General features: G+C 33.7%; 1 protein-coding gene across 2 annotated transcripts in view; it reads left to right on the top strand.

The window, feature by feature from the left end:
* The first annotated feature begins 11,894 nt into the window (after positions 1–11,894).
* LOC141455690 (uncharacterized) overlaps positions 11,895–17,276 on the top strand; it is a 176,844-nt gene continuing 171,462 nt past the window's right edge. The window contains exons 1-2 of one of the 2 annotated variants that reach the window (XM_074130952.1): positions 11,895–12,704; positions 14,088–15,354. In XM_074130952.1, the coding sequence (XP_073987053.1) occupies positions 15,347–15,354 (8 nt within the window). In that variant the 5' untranslated portion in view covers positions 11,895–12,704; positions 14,088–15,346. The remainder of the gene's footprint in view (positions 12,705–14,087; positions 15,355–17,276) is intronic. The other variant, XR_012459399.1, reaches the window with a different exon arrangement.

Below are 17,276 nucleotides of genomic sequence, written 5' to 3' on the forward strand. Positions count from 1 at the left end.
AAAAAAGTTTATGTAGTGTTTTAACGAATTAAAATGATAGATAAAATACCTGAAAACAGTTCCACATGCCAAGTGGTGTATGCCACATATTACAAATTAAAGTTCATTATCGGAAATAGAATGGATGCGAAACTCCTCATATTTACGGTCATGCTGCTGAAATTATAGAGGGACCTTAAATATAATCACTTCAGGTAAAAGCTGAGCTTAGCGGGGCACCAAGTTGACGAAAGATTGAAAAAGCCTAAGACACTGACAATACATATTTCAATAATAAAATAAATGAATTTGGTTGAAATAAACCTTTAAAGTAGACGTACTTTTATATAAATTAAGGAAAAAAGTAAAGAAAGAATAAATATTATTGAAGAAAAGTTTAAATTGGCTGAAAAATAGTTTTATTTGAGGTTACAGCATTCACATCTCCGATTAAATTAAACTTAAATCTTTCTTCTTCATAAGTGTAAACATTACTTATTCTGATACAAAGGAAAAGATTAATAATTATAAAAAAAAAAGATTTTAGTTCTTCGTTACTCTTTGCTTCACTAAATAATATATTAAGATTACCTGAAGAACAATTCAACAGGACAAGTGGTAGGTAGGTTTTAGATCTAGATAGATAGATTACAACCATCTATTGGGATAAAAACCATGGAAATTTATGAGGAACGCTAAATTAATAATTTTAACTTTAAATTCACACCTTGAGTAAGACTAAAGAAATCTGTACATTTTTCAGTTAAAGTTAATCTTTTATGAAGCACTTCAAGTACGTAGCTACCAAAATTAAACCATTCTGTATCAATTTCCTTGAAAAAAGTTTCAATCTGGTTCAAAATAATTACGCGCTTCTGGGTCGACGATGTCTCTACCTCGCACTACAGCAGCTTGACTGAGTGAGGAAGGTTACACATGCTGTTATTCAAAATGTTAATAAATCAAACAATTTTTTGAAATAAAAATTTAAGATACCTAATTAAACTAAATAATTCTGTACGTTTGGTGCACTTCAATTTTTTTTTAATGTAAAAAAAAAAATTGTATTTCATATGGGGGGGGGACAAATTCAAGTAAAACAAAATTAAGCCTGTTTCTTAAATTTATTTTAATTTTTATTCAATTTTATTTTTCAATTTATCACTTTTAAAGTTTTTAACCTTTTTTCTAATAATGTAATTTTGTTTATAAAAAGTGAGTAGGATGAAATATAAATAAATACGAATACGAAAAGGGTACAAAACGATATATTATTGCTTGTAAATAAATGAAAAAACACTGGAGACTATTGATGTTTCTTTCTTATTCAAGAAAAATTACAACTAAAGAAGATGTAAACAGTCTATAAACACGAGTGAAGTAAGGAATTAATGATATTTTTGAGCTGTATTTCAACAAACTCAACAATTAAATGGTGGAAATCAGAACGTAGTATGATTAAACAAAATTAGAGCAAGTTGTAATAATTTTCCATTTACCAACAATAAAAATATATAATCTTTACATACATTCCCAGCTAAAACTCAGTGTCTTGTATCCTGGAGATGATGTTACGCATCATGATTGTGTTTTGAAGCACAAGTAGCACCATCTATTTTCTCTTTTTTTTCATTTTAAATTAGCAAATATTGCATATGGTGTAACAGTATGTGAAGTAAGGTGAAAGGTAGCCAAGCAAGCATCCTGTGGACAATAATGTAATATTAAATTAGTTTTTAATGAATCGCTAATTTGCGTATGAGACAATCCAACATAATAGTTTATCTCAGTGTAATAAAGATAGTTTCTAATTTTTTTTAACTGAGTTTAATCTGCTGCAGATTGGGAATTGCAAACAGCAGCACATATTTAGAGTATAAGATGGAAATATCGTAATGACCAATAAAATTAAATATTTAGTTCCCCCCCTTTAAAGGAGTGTTAGTTCTTAGAATACTTATGAAAATCTGAAATACTGAAAAGGGTTTTTTAGAGTAAAAGAATTTCCCTTTCCTAGGAAAGCTGAGAGAACCATCACTAAAAACTGTGTCCTTCATTCTATAATTTTATATCTATAAACTAATAGTAAATGGAAAAGTTTTTATCTAACAAATAACTTAGAATTGGTTGTTTTTTTAAAATAAAAGTAGAGAGATTGAGATACAAATGTCATGACCTTTATATCAGTAAAAATAAGCTATATATATAATTATTCAGAAACGATATTGTAGCATTTCTGTTGGATTTCATTAAAAAAAACGAAAGGTTCAGCTAGAATAGAAAACTTTAATGTAACTAAAATATACAAAGATATTAACACCACATATGTAAAAAGCAAAAAATCACATGGTGCAAATGCATACCGATCATACAAATTCAAATTAATTCTAATACTCCCTCTTAATTTGAACCCCCCCTTTAAAGTCCAATTTAAAAGGTTGATGAAAGAGCGCCCTTAGAAATTAGTCCCAAACTCTCCCTCATGCTCTCGAAGCGGGGTCTTGAAAGTCCTTTCGTAAAGATATCTGCAATCTGGTATTCACTAGGTACATATTGCACCTGTAGGCCACCCTCCTGGTACTTTTCTCTGACGAACTTGTATCGTACATCAATATGTTTAGTGCGACTATGGAACTCCGGGTTCTTAATCAGTCGAATAGCACTCTGATTATCAATCATTAGCGCTGGAACATCAGCTGAGCCAACCAAAGAGGCATACAAACGGGACAGCCATATAGCTTCCTTCGCTCCTTGACTGGCAGCAATAAATTCGGCTTCTGTGGTGGAAAGTGCTATACACTTCTGCTTGCTACTCCTCCAGCTAACAGCCCCTCCACAATAGCGGAAAAATAATCCTGTAGTTGATCTTCTATCACCTGAATCACCTGCATAGTCAGCATCGGTATATACTTCCAATTTCCGGTTTGAGTCCTGCTGGTAGTGAATTCCAAAATCTTGCGTCCCCTTAATGTAGCGCAGCAAACGTTTAGCCATATTCCAATGTTTGAGTTTGGGTTTGTCCAATACCTGTGACAACACACCTACAACATACGAAATATCGGGTCTGGTGACAATGGATAAATATATTAAGCTACCTACCAGCTCGCGGTAAGGATAGGACTTATCTAGATTCTCAGTGCAAACTTCGGCGAGATGGCTGGGATCAACAGGTGTCAGTACAGGGTTCGCCTCAACCATGCCAAACTTACTAATAACCTTCTTCACATACGTCTGTTGGCTTATGAAGATAGAGCCATCCTGTAGCTGACTTAGTTCCATACCTAGAAATTGGTTCACACTGTAACTCACAGTTGCTTTAAATTCCTTCTGCAGTTTCAAAAAGAAAACATCCAAAACTTCTCGTTTGTTGACAGCCACAAGCCCATCATCGACATACAAAATCAAGATCAAGGAGTGATCTGAGGAAATAAACAAGCATGTATCTTCGTCACTACAAACTAGGCCACAGTTCTCCAAAAAATCGACAAACCTTTGGTTCCACTTCCTAGATGCCTGCTTAAGGCCGTATAAACTTTTCTCTAACAGGCAAACACGCTCCGAGCCATCACTAAAACCTTTCGGTTGCCTCATATAAATTTCTTCATCTATATTCGCATTAAGAAAAGCCGTTTTAATGTCAAATTGACCCAAAATAAAATTTCTAGATTCAACTACGCTTAAAAACGCCCTAACAGTATCCCATCTTACTACTGGTGAAAACGTTTCTCTATAATCAACCCCAGGCTTCTGGGTGAAACCCCGAGCAACTAATCTGGCTTTATGTCTTATAGTTCCATCAGAATTGTACTTTCTCTTGAAAACCCATCGATTGTCTATTGCCTTCCTTCCTTCAGGCAGATCAACAAGAGTCCATGTTTGATTTTCATCCAGCGATGCAAGTTCTTCTTTGATGGCTTCTCTCCAGCTCGGCTCCTCCTCGGATTCCAGTGCCTCTTCCAGTGTTAGCGGCTCCTCACACGCAGCTAACATAGCATAATCTTCCAGGTGAATGGGTTTTCTCAGCGCAGTTCTGTCTCTCAGTCTTTTGGGGCTCGACATTTCTTCAACCATCTCATCATCAACTGTGGAAACTTGTTCCACATTGCCCATCGTAGGAACCGGAATATACACAAGATCAGGACCAGTCTCTTCTTCCAGGCGTTCTTCTAGTATCTTACTTTCTGCAGAACATAAACTTGTTTCTTCATTTTTAAACACCACGTCGCGACTGGTAATTACATCATTTCTCTGGGGAATCCAAACTCTAAAACCGTCTTTGTCATGGCAATATCCAACGAGGTATCCCTTTTTACTTTTTTTATCCCATTTCTTTCTCTGCTGCTTTGGGACATGCACAAAACATTCGGTGCCAAAAACTTTCAGATGACTAATAGCAGCTTTCCTACCGAACCATAATTCGTAGGGAGACTTGTTATCCACTGGTGTGGGCCCCGTCCTGTTAATCACGTATGTGGCAGTATTAACAGCTTCAGCCCACAGACTCTCCGGTAACCCTTTGGCATGTATCATACTCCGTGCAGCTTCAACTATTGTGCGATTTTCTCTCTCTGCGCCACCGCACTGTTCCGGCGAGTAGGGCATCGTCACCCGATGAGACAAGCCCGCCTTCTCAATAATTTCCTTAACATCACCATTGTTAAATTCAGTACCCCCATCCGTCAGCACCTCCTTCAATGTGTGACCGCGTGTACGAACTTCGGCTAAAAATATTTTCAATTTGTCTGATACTTCAGACTTTCGTTTAAGGAAATAGACACTCCTATACTTACTGTAGTCATCTTTGAGTATTAAAAAATATTGTGATCCACCCAAGGATGCGACTGGCATAGGGCCACATACATCCGCATGCACAAGTTCGCCAGGTTTCATGGGTTTCACGGTTCGTTGCCCATAACTCATGCGGCTCTGTTTGCCGTAAAGACAAGCCTCACAAAAGAAATCATCATCGACAAAATTCACGCCATTTTCATTTAAAAACTTTCCTACGTACTTCTTGTTTTGATGACTCAAACGCTCATGCCATACTTGTAGGCTGTCCAGCTTATTAGCCAAATTCGCTTGAGGAGAAGTTCCAAGTGGTGTCTCAGGCAGAACTACCCTCATATCCACTTTGAAAATACCGTTGCTTCTTGTCGCCGTGGCAGCTACAGTGTTCTTTCTCATAATAGTACAGCCTCTTGAGTCAAAAACCGCCTTTAATCCTTTACTAACAACAGAGGAAATAGAAAAAAGATTCTTACTCAAATCAGGAACCAGCCAAACATCGTACAAGGTACCCTTCTTCCAACCTTGATTGACTTGCATTTCAACTTTAACGTTTCCTTTACCAATAGCCATCATGTGCTGTCCATTCCCAATAAGTACGGGTTGCAAAGCTGGAAAAAGTTGGTAATTAAACAAAAAATTTTTATTCATAGTCATGTGATGAGTTGCACCAGAATCCGCAAACCATTCATCACTCCCAGAAGTGTTGGCCTCAAAGGCTCCAAAAAAAGCAGAATCCCGCGCACCTTGGTCAGATTTGGCGTCCTTTCCATGTTTATTTGGACAATATTTGACGACATGTCCGAACTCGCTGCAGAAATAACAGCGAGGCCCCCTTCTGGACGTTCTATAGTCTTTGGAGACATTCTTTTCTTTTGATACTACCAATGCCACGGAGTCTTTCTGTACATCACCCGAGCACACACTGGACCTCTCATTGAACCGCAATTCAACCGTGCATAACCGCTCCCTCAATAGGTCAATGGTACGGTCCTTCTTGGACACGGACTCCCAGGCATTAATAAATTCAAAATATTGACCAGGCAAGGTGTTTAGCACTCTATTCAAAAACAGGGAATCTGGAAGTTTTACCTTATCTTCCTTCCACGTCTCGTCCTTCAACTCCTCCCACAACTTTTCGAGCCTGGCTATATGCCCCGCAATATTGTCAGATGTATCCTTTTCTCTTATGCCAAAAAATTCATTAAACAACCGATCCTGACGCTGCTCAGTACGCTGCTCATAAATGCTGTGTAGCTTATCCCACATGTGTTTTGATGTAGTACACATATTAATAAGTTTCCTTACTTCAGGAGTTACACTCGAAGCAATCAAGCCTTGAGCATAGTACTCTATTCTGTTATAAGCAATCAAACTTTTATTATATTCTTCCACATCTTTGGATGTAGCTTTAAGTGGCAGCTGTGTCGGCTTTAAAAGTGTGCCATCTATAGCCTGCATTGCATCGTTACATTGTAATTGGATCCTCACCTGGAACTTCCAGTCTTTCCAATTTGACTGGCCCAACAATTTGTCAATAACAATAATTCCTCGTGAATCCATTGCCAATATACCAAAACAAAAAGGATCCGATAATACACAGTGCAAAGCAAAACTTAAACGCAAACACTCCGAATTGTTCTTCTATTCTAACTGTCCTGGGCCCATAACCTGTTGGATTTCATTAAAAAAAACGAAAGGTTCAGCTAGAATAGAAAACTTTAATGTAACTAAAATATACAAAGATATTAACACCACATATGTAAAAAGCAAAAAATCACATGGTGCAAATGCATACCGATCATACAAATTCAAATTAATTCTAATAATTTCTGTATTTTCCACTAGACACTGTTGGAGGTTGTGTACAGGTTTTAAAGTGTTTTTCATTTTTTTTTTAAATTTTTTATTGCATTTACTGTTCTTTAGTCTTTAAAATGAAGTTGTTATTATGTACATGGCTTTGCCTACTTTGGAGTGTAACCATAGCGTTCTGTTCGTCAGATAGGATAGAGAGCGAACAAAAACTCTTCACACTACCACCAGAAGTACGATATGAAAAACTTCACTTAATGTTGGCAGTTCCTTACAGGAAGTGCCCACCAGGTACAAGAAGATTAGCAATAGATGGAAGCTGTAGGGACATTATACCTTTAATATAGATAATGTGTAATCTTACTTTTAGTGACTAATTAAAAAATGAAAAAAATAAATGGATGCCCTTTACTGATTTATATTATTTAAGTATTTTGCCGAACAAAAACTATTATTATCATCTGCCCTGAACTGAGAAAAATTACTTTTAAACTTTGGCAAAATAATCTCAGCCTTCCGACTGAAGGCGCCTTATGCTCATGTTTCGGATTTAAAAGTGTTAAAAAGTGATAAAGATTATAAAATACACAAAAGGCCAGAAATCATTCACCTTTTACAGATTATGTTAATGTTAACTTGATTGTTAAAGTTTCCGTTTAAAAAATAATCACTGTCTTTTAAATAAACCTTTTTGATAATAAACAGGTTTTTGTAATCAACTGAATATCAGAAAATTAATATTAACAGGCATTTAACTAACTACTACGGCAGGTTTTCCTGATACATATATATGTTTATATATGTTATGTTACTTATATATATATATATGTTATAATATATCTAAAATAAGATTTTACAAAAAAGATACAATTTTAATTTAAAAAATTATTAAAGATGTACAGCATAAAAAATATTGCTTTAATCTAATATTTTTGATGTTGAAAATCTAAATTCTGCTTTGGTTAATGCTATTACTGTGTGAAAGAAAGTAAGAACAACTGGATTAAAAGAAAAGTGATTATTCTCTAATTAAAGTTTGCAATGATATGTTGCTTTAACGATAAGTTATTTACATTGTTCAAAAAGAAACTGCTTTTTATGACCCAATATCACACAACTTATCTTTAATTATTATTTAAATACGCCTAGCTAGGTTTTACACATATTTTCTCTGCAAATCTTCAAGTAACTGTAATTAAGTTAAAATATAAGTAAATGATAACATTTTTATCAAACTTGTTATCGAGATTTTGTATGAAAATAGCACAATTTTATGTTTTTAGTTATTAATTTAATACTTGCAGAAATTTAATGCAAAGAAATGTAAATTTTTATAAAGCAATCAAGTTGTAAGGTAGCCGAACGGTTATAGGCTAGACCCGCAAAGCTAAGGTATATTGTTGTTTAGTGGGTTCAATTCCCTGGTCTAGAGGCCTTGGATTTTATTTAATGGTTAATGAGAAATTTATAAATATAGAAACTATAGTAAAGTAGGTTTGTTAGTCGCCATTGTCTGCGGCACCTAATTTGGTAGTTTGACGTAGTAAAGCTTGCCAGAAAAAATACTGTAATTTTAATTTCAAACTTTAGATTACATTTTGGGACCCTTGGTTCAACATTTTCTATCTGAATTCTGTTATAATTTAATTTCGTTCATAATAAAACATAAATATATAAACGTAGGTCATTCTATTAGCTTTTTTAGATTGGATACTTGCTTATCAGCGTGTTATGTAGTTTTATCCTTGACTTTTAGAGAGTAAGCAATGGAGATTAGAAAGAAAAAGAAGGAAAAATTGCAGAGCAATTAAAAAGTAGATAATATTAAATGGAACAGTCTTCAATTACAATTTGTAAATAATAAACTGACTTTATCAAGATGTGTCCTGATTACGCAGAAAATATAGTAATAATTTTGTACACTCACATAAATATTTATAAGGATTATCCAAATAAAACAAAAATAATGTATGTTTAAATAAAAAAATTACTTCTTTGTTCAATTAATATACTTGATTCCTGAAGTGCGGCTTTAGGTCCAACAAAGTGTATAATTTCCAAACGAGCCACCAAAAAGCAGTACTTACTTTGAATTTTACTTCTTTTAATTAAGAAACATCACAAGTTGGAAATGTTTCTGGAGTTCACACATTTATAGAAGTTCCACATAGGCAGTCCCAATACGCGCGGATACACAGCAGTTTTCATTACAGAATTATATTCTTATTTAATCTTCAGCAAAAATATTCAGAGCAGAATTCTATAGATATAGACACATAATTTTAGTTTTTTGTGATAAATAATAGTGCCTGGAACGAAGTATTTAGTAGTAGATAGTTCAAGGCTTTAGTAAATAGGATGATACTTTTATTCTAAAAGAACTAAATTATTCTGAGTAAAAACTCTAGAATTCATAGAATTGCCTTTTGAGAAGAAAAACTATTTAAAAACATTTTATTCCGTACTATCGCCATTACTAATTGATGCACTTCTCCATTCCATCCAAAATACCAGCTGATTAAAGTAAGTTTTATAATTTGAAACTTAAACTATTTATATTGGGCACTTATTTCATAAAAAGTGGTTGATCAAAGCAATTCCCACAAAATTTTTCCAGTCTCCAACTTCTTCCCACTAACTAGTCACCTTTCCCCCATGTGTCAGTTTTTTTTTTCATCCTAATTTTCACCACTTTTCTCTCAGTTTGCATTTTCCTCTTAAGAACTTGGTACCGCTCCCCTATAATGTTACTCATAGTCTGAATCTTTTTCTCACCACTTGGTACCACTCCCTGATAACTTATTTTCAATCTTCTTCCCACTAACTTGATACTCTAACTACATCTACCTTCCACTAACTTGGTACCAAGTATTACCAAGTATAAAAGTATTGGTTATCCAAAATGTAAAGAAAACCTGTAAGCCAGATAAGAAACTTTCCAGAATAGGCTTTTAAAGGTTTGGAATATTTTGGAAAAATGGTATTATTGATTATTTTTAAAGTTATATCGATAATTAAATAAATATTCATATATTACTTTGATGGAGCTATTAAACTGATGTCAAATGTATGTAAGATTAGCCTGATTTGTACTAAATAAGATTCCGCTAGGTATTGATAAAAACTTTCCAACTTCTACATCCGTCGTAAATCAGCGTAATAATTAAGGAACGGATTTTTATGTATTTAAAAATGCCAAATATTTAATTAAAATATGCATTTATTTTCGTCAATTATGTGGAAAATATGTGATTTTCTTAAAATATTTTCTGGAATATTTAAGTAAAATGGACATTTTTTTTTATGAAAATGGAATTTTTTTGGGGGGGGGGGTAAGTTATAATTATTTATACAAGAAAGAACATTTTTACTATTTATAAAAAGATGTGTTAAATTTTCAATTTTGAAAACTTCACTCTTCGAAATTGTTTGCAACCACATGAAATTTCGAATGTTGGAACGTAAAGTGACGACGATCTGGGCGTAAGATGGACTTGTAACGACTAAAATCCTTTGAAATGAGGATTTTTAAGTTTGTGGAAAGGGATATCTGCTCTAACCAAAGCCCGACACAGATCTGTACTCAGAGTAGACTTACTAGATGATGGAGATGTAAGGAAGGCTTGATAGGACGTCCTCTCTTTCTTTCTGTCTTTATTCTCTATGTGCGATCCGGTGGCAATATGTTGGGTGACTTGGGAACGTTGAGAGCAAGAAACGCGCTTGTCACAAGCTGTGCAGTACAAAATGTCTCCATCACTTCGAAAAAGTTCTGCTGGAAACTTGCGAAGATATTTAGCAACCAGTTGGTTTGTTTGAGGCCGATGTTCGTGGCATTTCACCCAAAAAAGAATACACTAAGTGACCGAACGAAATGAATTGGACACTTCAATGAACGAGCTGAAAGAACAGACAACGTCAGACAACTTCAAAGAACTAACGAGTGCCCATCACTGTTTAGCAGCATTCTGTGTAAATTACAATAACCATTGTACCCACTGTGATTCACAGCCCTACAGTCTGTGGTTCACAGTTCCTGTCAACCACCTCCCAATTATGAAAATATGCCCAAAATGAAAAATGTGAAAAAATATGTACATATTTTGATTAAATATGTAGAAATATTTATTTATTTTAATCAAATATGTATAAATATGCGATAAAATCCAAATATGTGGAAATATGTGAAATAAAAGTAGACTCAAACGGCTTAAAAAGTGTCAGTATGAATACTTCTAGTTGAAAAACGTCTGTAAATTGCCTAGAAAAAAATATGTAAATACATACGAATCCGTTCCCTAGTAATAATTTACAATACCCGAATATTGAAAAAATCATTAGATGTATAAATTTGTTCCAATCAAGGAACAAAAAGAAAAAATCTAATAAAATGATTGAAAAATCTCCTAAACAAAAACATACAGTTTAAAAAGTTAAGTATAACGGTTGATTAAACGCCAAAAGGTATACACAAATCAGCAAATGCGTTCATACATCTAGTATCATATTTTTTAGAATGTATTAGATGTCACAGACCCTTATGCTGGCCATTTTTATGCATAAAATATTTGTTCAGTAAAGTGTAACACCCATTTAATTTAAACTGATTGTAATAGGAGGTAGTAAACTGTTCATTCACTGATTTGAAAGAAATGTTAATGAAAAAATATAACTGTTTTGAAGTCAAAAATCAAAACTGCATATACCAACGTACGTACATACCGATTTTATTTTATTATTGTTTTTGACATCTGATTTAAATGCAAGTTTAGTGCAGTAGGAGGAAGTAAAAATCGTAGGTTTAAGTTCATTGTTCAATTAAACTGATTGGTACTTTACTTTATGTAGAGGTTAAGCATAAATAATAATATGTAATTAATAATAAATCTAGTTTATTAATATTAAATGTTAATTTAGTTTACTTCAATTCTTAATCTAGCTGTCCTCCCCACAATGTTGTATAAATGTAATATAAAATAGATAAAGATATGCATACTTTTAGTATAGGCAATTATTGCTTAAGTCCTTTACTAATTATTTGATTATAAAACTTCTTTAAAAGTAATCAATTAAAGGGACTGCATTTAATTACAATTTAAAGGGTCAGTGACATCTAATACACTTTAAAAAATATGATACTACAAAAATGAATGAAATGTTAGGTATTTGCTGATTTGTGTACCTTTTGGCGTTTAATCAACCCTTATACTTGGACTTTTTAAACTAAATTTAAAATTTAAATTTTTGTTAAGGGGATTATCACAGGAGCCAACAGATCAATATTATCTGACCTACGATAAACTTTTCATCTTGCTATCGTCTAAATCCATGTTAGTTTCAGTAATATAAAAGATTAGAATGATGAAGCTGTGTATGTGGTGTTTAGTACTGTTAGTGTGTATTTTCCAAATTTATTGTGTAACGGTACCAGCAGGACAACTCAATTCAAAAAACCATAATCACACACATCGTCACTCTAGAACTCACCATCGCCACCAACATCAACACAGAAAAAACCTGGTAGAAACGACGACAAAGATTTCATCTCAGTTACCAACTACCCCCAATGCCACTGGTAAACCTTCAATACTTACGTCAGATGTTAAAAGGAAATTAGACAAACATGCTAATCAAAAAGAAATTATCACACCGATCATAGTAGTGCCCTTGAGACCGTGTCCTGAGGGTGAGAGAAGGGACAGTGAAGGGGAGTGTAGAATTTCTTATAAAAAGTGAATAAATACATTATTTTACTATTCTATCATTATATTTTATGACTCAAAGCAGAACAAGCCCTTAGATTTTTACTTAGATTATTACTTTTGCAATAATTAACATTACTAATGTTGTCTGTAACGAGAGAACACCGGAGGCCAGCAGTGCACTGAAAAAAGCCCCGGGCGCCAATAACCTCAGATGTTGACGCGCCTTAAATAATTGAAAAATTACAAATAATTATTTTATTAAACATTTTAACGGTAGTATGGTCAGTGAGATGATCAAAGTACATCTTTTTGATTGAATTCATGAAGTTACATGTGTAACATTAAAAGATGACAACTGCAGAAAGGAGTAGAGCTGTGCAAGAGAAAGAGACTATCTCCTTCTCTTGCTACTTTATAAGGGTGAGCCAACTTTTAATAATTATAAACTGATAAATCTCGTATTCAACTGTATTTCATATTAAAGCAATTTAATTTATTTTAATTAATTACTTATTGCCCAAATTTGAAGCTGATATTAGTGCTTATCTACTTGTAAGGAGCAGGGAAGGGATTAGCTATGAGGTTAGCGTACTGGACTCCCACGCGGAGGTCCCTGATTCGAATCCAGCTGCTGATCCTTAGATTTTCTCTTCCTAGGAACTTCTTACAGCTCACTGTCCGGTGATGGACAGTGTTGTCTGTAACGAGAGAACACTGTCCGGAGGCCGGCAGTGCACTGAAAAAAGCTCCGGGCGCCGATAACCTAAGATGTTGACGAGCTTTATCATTAAAAAAAAAAAAAAAAAAATACTTGTAAGGAGGAGCCTCTGAAAAAGAAAACCAGTTCACTAAAACAAAATACCTTGAGAAACAATTTTTAAAAAACTTAATTTTCTGAGGAATATCAAAAATTGACTTAACTAATAAATTGTTAGAGGAAGCCATGAAGAGGTTAGTAGCCCTGAAACCAGAATTGATATTGTGTCATTAATCTACCTAAACGGTTTCATTCCTTAATCTCTTAGTCATTCATTCAGGTTTCAGTATTTATACCAGATCAGAATGGTGACTCCGAATAAGTTTATATAAGTACCTCGCTTTTTCTTGGTCTTATGATAGCGACGGTGATTATTTTTCTAAGTATCTTGTTCCCATTACCAGTTGAACAACAGAGTACAACTCACCATCATAACGCGAATCGTACTCATGATCACCAACAATTTAAACACAGAGAACATTCGGTTAAAACGACCCCAATTACCAGAGATAAAACTTCAATTCTTACATCATATGAGACAAAGAAATTAGACAAACATGTAAATCAAGAAGCGAACATTATAGTAAATCGAACATTATAGTACCCACAAGACCGCTTATATAAAGTAAGTAAATACATTATTTTACAATTCTATCATTTTATTTTATGGCTCAAAGAAGAAAAAGCCCTTCGGTTTTTTTCTTTTCCCAGAAAACTTTTCTTTAAATATTTAAAGTAACAATATTAAATTTCACATGACTTAAATATAAATTTATATAATGGTTACCAGTGTCCACATTTTGAAGTGGGAGCTTACTTTGAAAGAAACACTTTTTTTAGTATGATAATATTGAACTAGTGTGAATAATAAAACAACAGGTAGTGCTACTGTAGAGACGGACTGATATTTCTTAATTATTTGATAGTTTTTGCTATTTTAAGAAATAGACTGATATTTAGTAATTATTAATGTTTAATTATCATTACAATAATTACTAATTACCGTAATTAAAAAAGTAAGTGAAGTAATGCCTATTTTTTTTTAGGCGGCTTCAATGTATACACCGTCGGCAGGCGGAAAACAAACTAACTTAACTTAAATTTCTCAATCTCAACTTTAAAAAAATTCTAGGCCTAGATCGAAATTTGAATGCAATATACCACAGTATATCTTATATTTGAGATCCTTTAACTGTTCAGCGACCGTGTTCACTCGATTATAACTCACTGTTCCTAATTGTGAAAGCGAAAAGAAAGAAGAACCTCTAATCTATCTTCAAAGATCAAAACAACATATCTGGAAGCATGAGGAAACAATGAAAGCAAATAGTCTTAGAAGGAAATTCTTAATAAAAACAAGACAGCCAGCGTATGGTGATCTGAAGAGCTACTGGAGTAAAAGGCACAGCGAGTATTTGAGGTCAACTTTTTAGTCGAAATGGAGTTTCCATGAGTTTTTGAAACTAGCTCCAACGAGAAAATTTAAAAAAGAGAAGAGAAAAAATTTAATACTTTTTCTTACTTTGCAGAGTAAGAGAAAGTTTTGACCTGATTAAAATATGAATTTAACAAAAGCTCCTTTATACTTTTTGAAATTAATTAAAAATATACCTGAATATTAATGTAAAGTAACCAGAAATTATGTATTAGTTACTAAATTATTTATTAAATGATAAATTTTTCTGAATATATATATACGTATATATAAAAGAAGGCATCAGAAAGATGGCGTAAAAAATAATGAAATGTCAGTCACCATGTTTTATAAAAATGTCATGCGTTTAGCAGAGAATATGAGGGGAACGTTCTGAATGAATACTAGACGCTGATGAATGAATTGCTCTGGCGGAGATGATTATTATTTATATTTTTTATAAAGCTATATGATCATGATGAATACTTGAGGGACACACAAAAATGATGCTCATTACTGTTTTAGTGAAGTGGTGACGTTTGCATTGAAATTTTTATATGTGAGTGTGTGTATTTGTATGATGTAAGGGGTGGTGGTAGTAGTAAAATATTGGCAAAGCTGTATGGTACAATGAGTTCTCTGATTCTTGAATGGAACACTCACAGGCTGGTGAATATTTGAGCATGGTGCGTAAGGTGGAAGAGCATGATGAGTAAGAGGGTGAGACTTGCGCACTAGTTGGGCCCACTCTGCCTATACTCCTCACCAAAATGGTCCAGCCAGCCACTTTGGTCATGAACACAATCTGAGTGTGAAGTTCCGCTAGTCCAAGGGTTAAAACAGTCTCATAGCATACCACCACCTCACTCACGCGTCAAAAAAGCACGTCAAATGTTAAGGTAAGAGATAAACTTAATCTCATTATTCTTCTAAATTTATTCTTCAATTTTTCACCCTAAAACAGAATTTAATTTTAGCCGTTATTTTAATCACTGGCAACAAAAATATGGAAATTTTACGACTTTTTTTGTAGATTGTAAAGCATGACTTAATACTTAAATACTTTTTAATTAACAAACTTTCTGAACTACAAAATTAAAGTGTTTAAAAAAAACATATCAACTTACTACACCTTTAATGATTTTTATATTGATGTTCAAAATTAAAGCACAATTTTAGTGTTTATCCGCTGAAACAGCTAGCTGTTGGATCCAATACAGATATCTTTCTTTGAAATTAAAGTAAATAAATAATAAAAAACTTCATCAAAGTTTCAGCTTTCTTGAAGTATTAAAACTGCTCCCACAAATAACAGTAAAATAGGGCTGTCGACCAAAACAAAGTTGGAAAGAGCAAAGTTTGAACTACAACGAGGTTGTGCCACCAAGTTCAATGTCATCGTACTCCCTAATTGTCGGTATTAAAAGTAGAAATTCAGGAATGTTGTGTCACAAAAGAATTCGATGGAATCAAAGCCATAGAAAACGAGAAAATCCACTTATTATTATAATTTTTTTACAATTGTACTCGTTACACCTCATCGGAAAAGCACCTTTACTGTTTTTGAACAGCTGACAGAGTAAATCCATTTCTAATTGCAGCCCATTATTGTAGGGAAACGTATGTCTGAGGGAATTTTTAAAAAGTGAAAAGTTGGCAAGCATTCCAGTCTTAGCTTCTTGAGATCTTACGACCCTTTTCTTTATCTCCTTTTCATCTTCTTCTCCGCTTTAACTGTCTTTCCAACTTCTTTTCCCCCACAATATGGTGAAAGCGGTAAAGATCTCTTTAAGACTGATCCAATTCCGCAGTGCTTGAGGTTTAATTTGACTTGATAGCTTCCTGTAAAGCCACTCAACCATTAATTTCAGATTGTAGACTATCTTTCCTCATCTTTCATCACACAGAGCAACTATAATACCTTACTTTATAGCCGTGCTTATTTCTTTTTACATCTCCATCATGACTCGCGCTTAAATCTGTGACGTTTCAGATTTCCCTGAAACCATCTACAGTCTTTAAAATTTAATTTTTTGTGGTTGTTGTTTGTTTAATACAAACTATTTGTTGGCGACAGGTCTGGTGGTTGAGGATAGAACTTTGATCTTCAAATTTTTGAAAAGTATTTCTATGATACACGAGCAATTTCTTGCAAGAGAATCAGGAGCCCCTTGTTAACCAATTCTGGCTGTTGTTGGTGTAGTTAATTTCTGGAATATTTTGTCGATATTACCTTTTTACCTTTTTTCCCAAAAATATATTGTGTGTCACCGATCACCATACATTTTTTTTTAAAGCAGATTTTTAGTCCTTAAACCTAGTCCAAACACTGACTAGAAAGTTTCTTACATTCGTATCGGATCCTCTTTTAATCACGAGTCACGGGATTCAATCAATAAAATGGGTCATTTCTGATCCACAAATGCCGTGAAGCGCAAACCTCAAAAAGTGTCATTTTTTTTCAATAAAAGTTCGAGAAAAAACAATAGCTCAAACAGTACAAGCACAAAATTTGCTATAAGAGTCCAAACAACAAGGTTTTAAAATGCTCTGGGGAAGTCAAATCCGGAAAACATTCTTCGCAACTTAATACAAATGAAGTACGGAAAGTAATTGAAGGTTTCCAACTGCCCAGGTTTAAAGAGACTCAACATCACCTTGATGACCATCCTAAAACCAGAATTTTCTTCTAGGGTCTTCACATTTTTTTAAAAATCTAATGCCGAAAAGTGTTTAGATCAAAAACATCATTCCTTTCTGACTTTTTCTTAGAAACCAAATAACTTCCGCAGGTGAACTCAATAAACACTGAGATAGTTAC

Source organism: Rhodnius prolixus, unplaced genomic scaffold (genome assembly GCF_049639745.1).
Source record: "Rhodnius prolixus isolate KJV_2025 unplaced genomic scaffold, Rpr scaffold_4, whole genome shotgun sequence".
NCBI lineage: Eukaryota > Metazoa > Arthropoda > Insecta > Hemiptera > Reduviidae > Rhodnius > Rhodnius prolixus.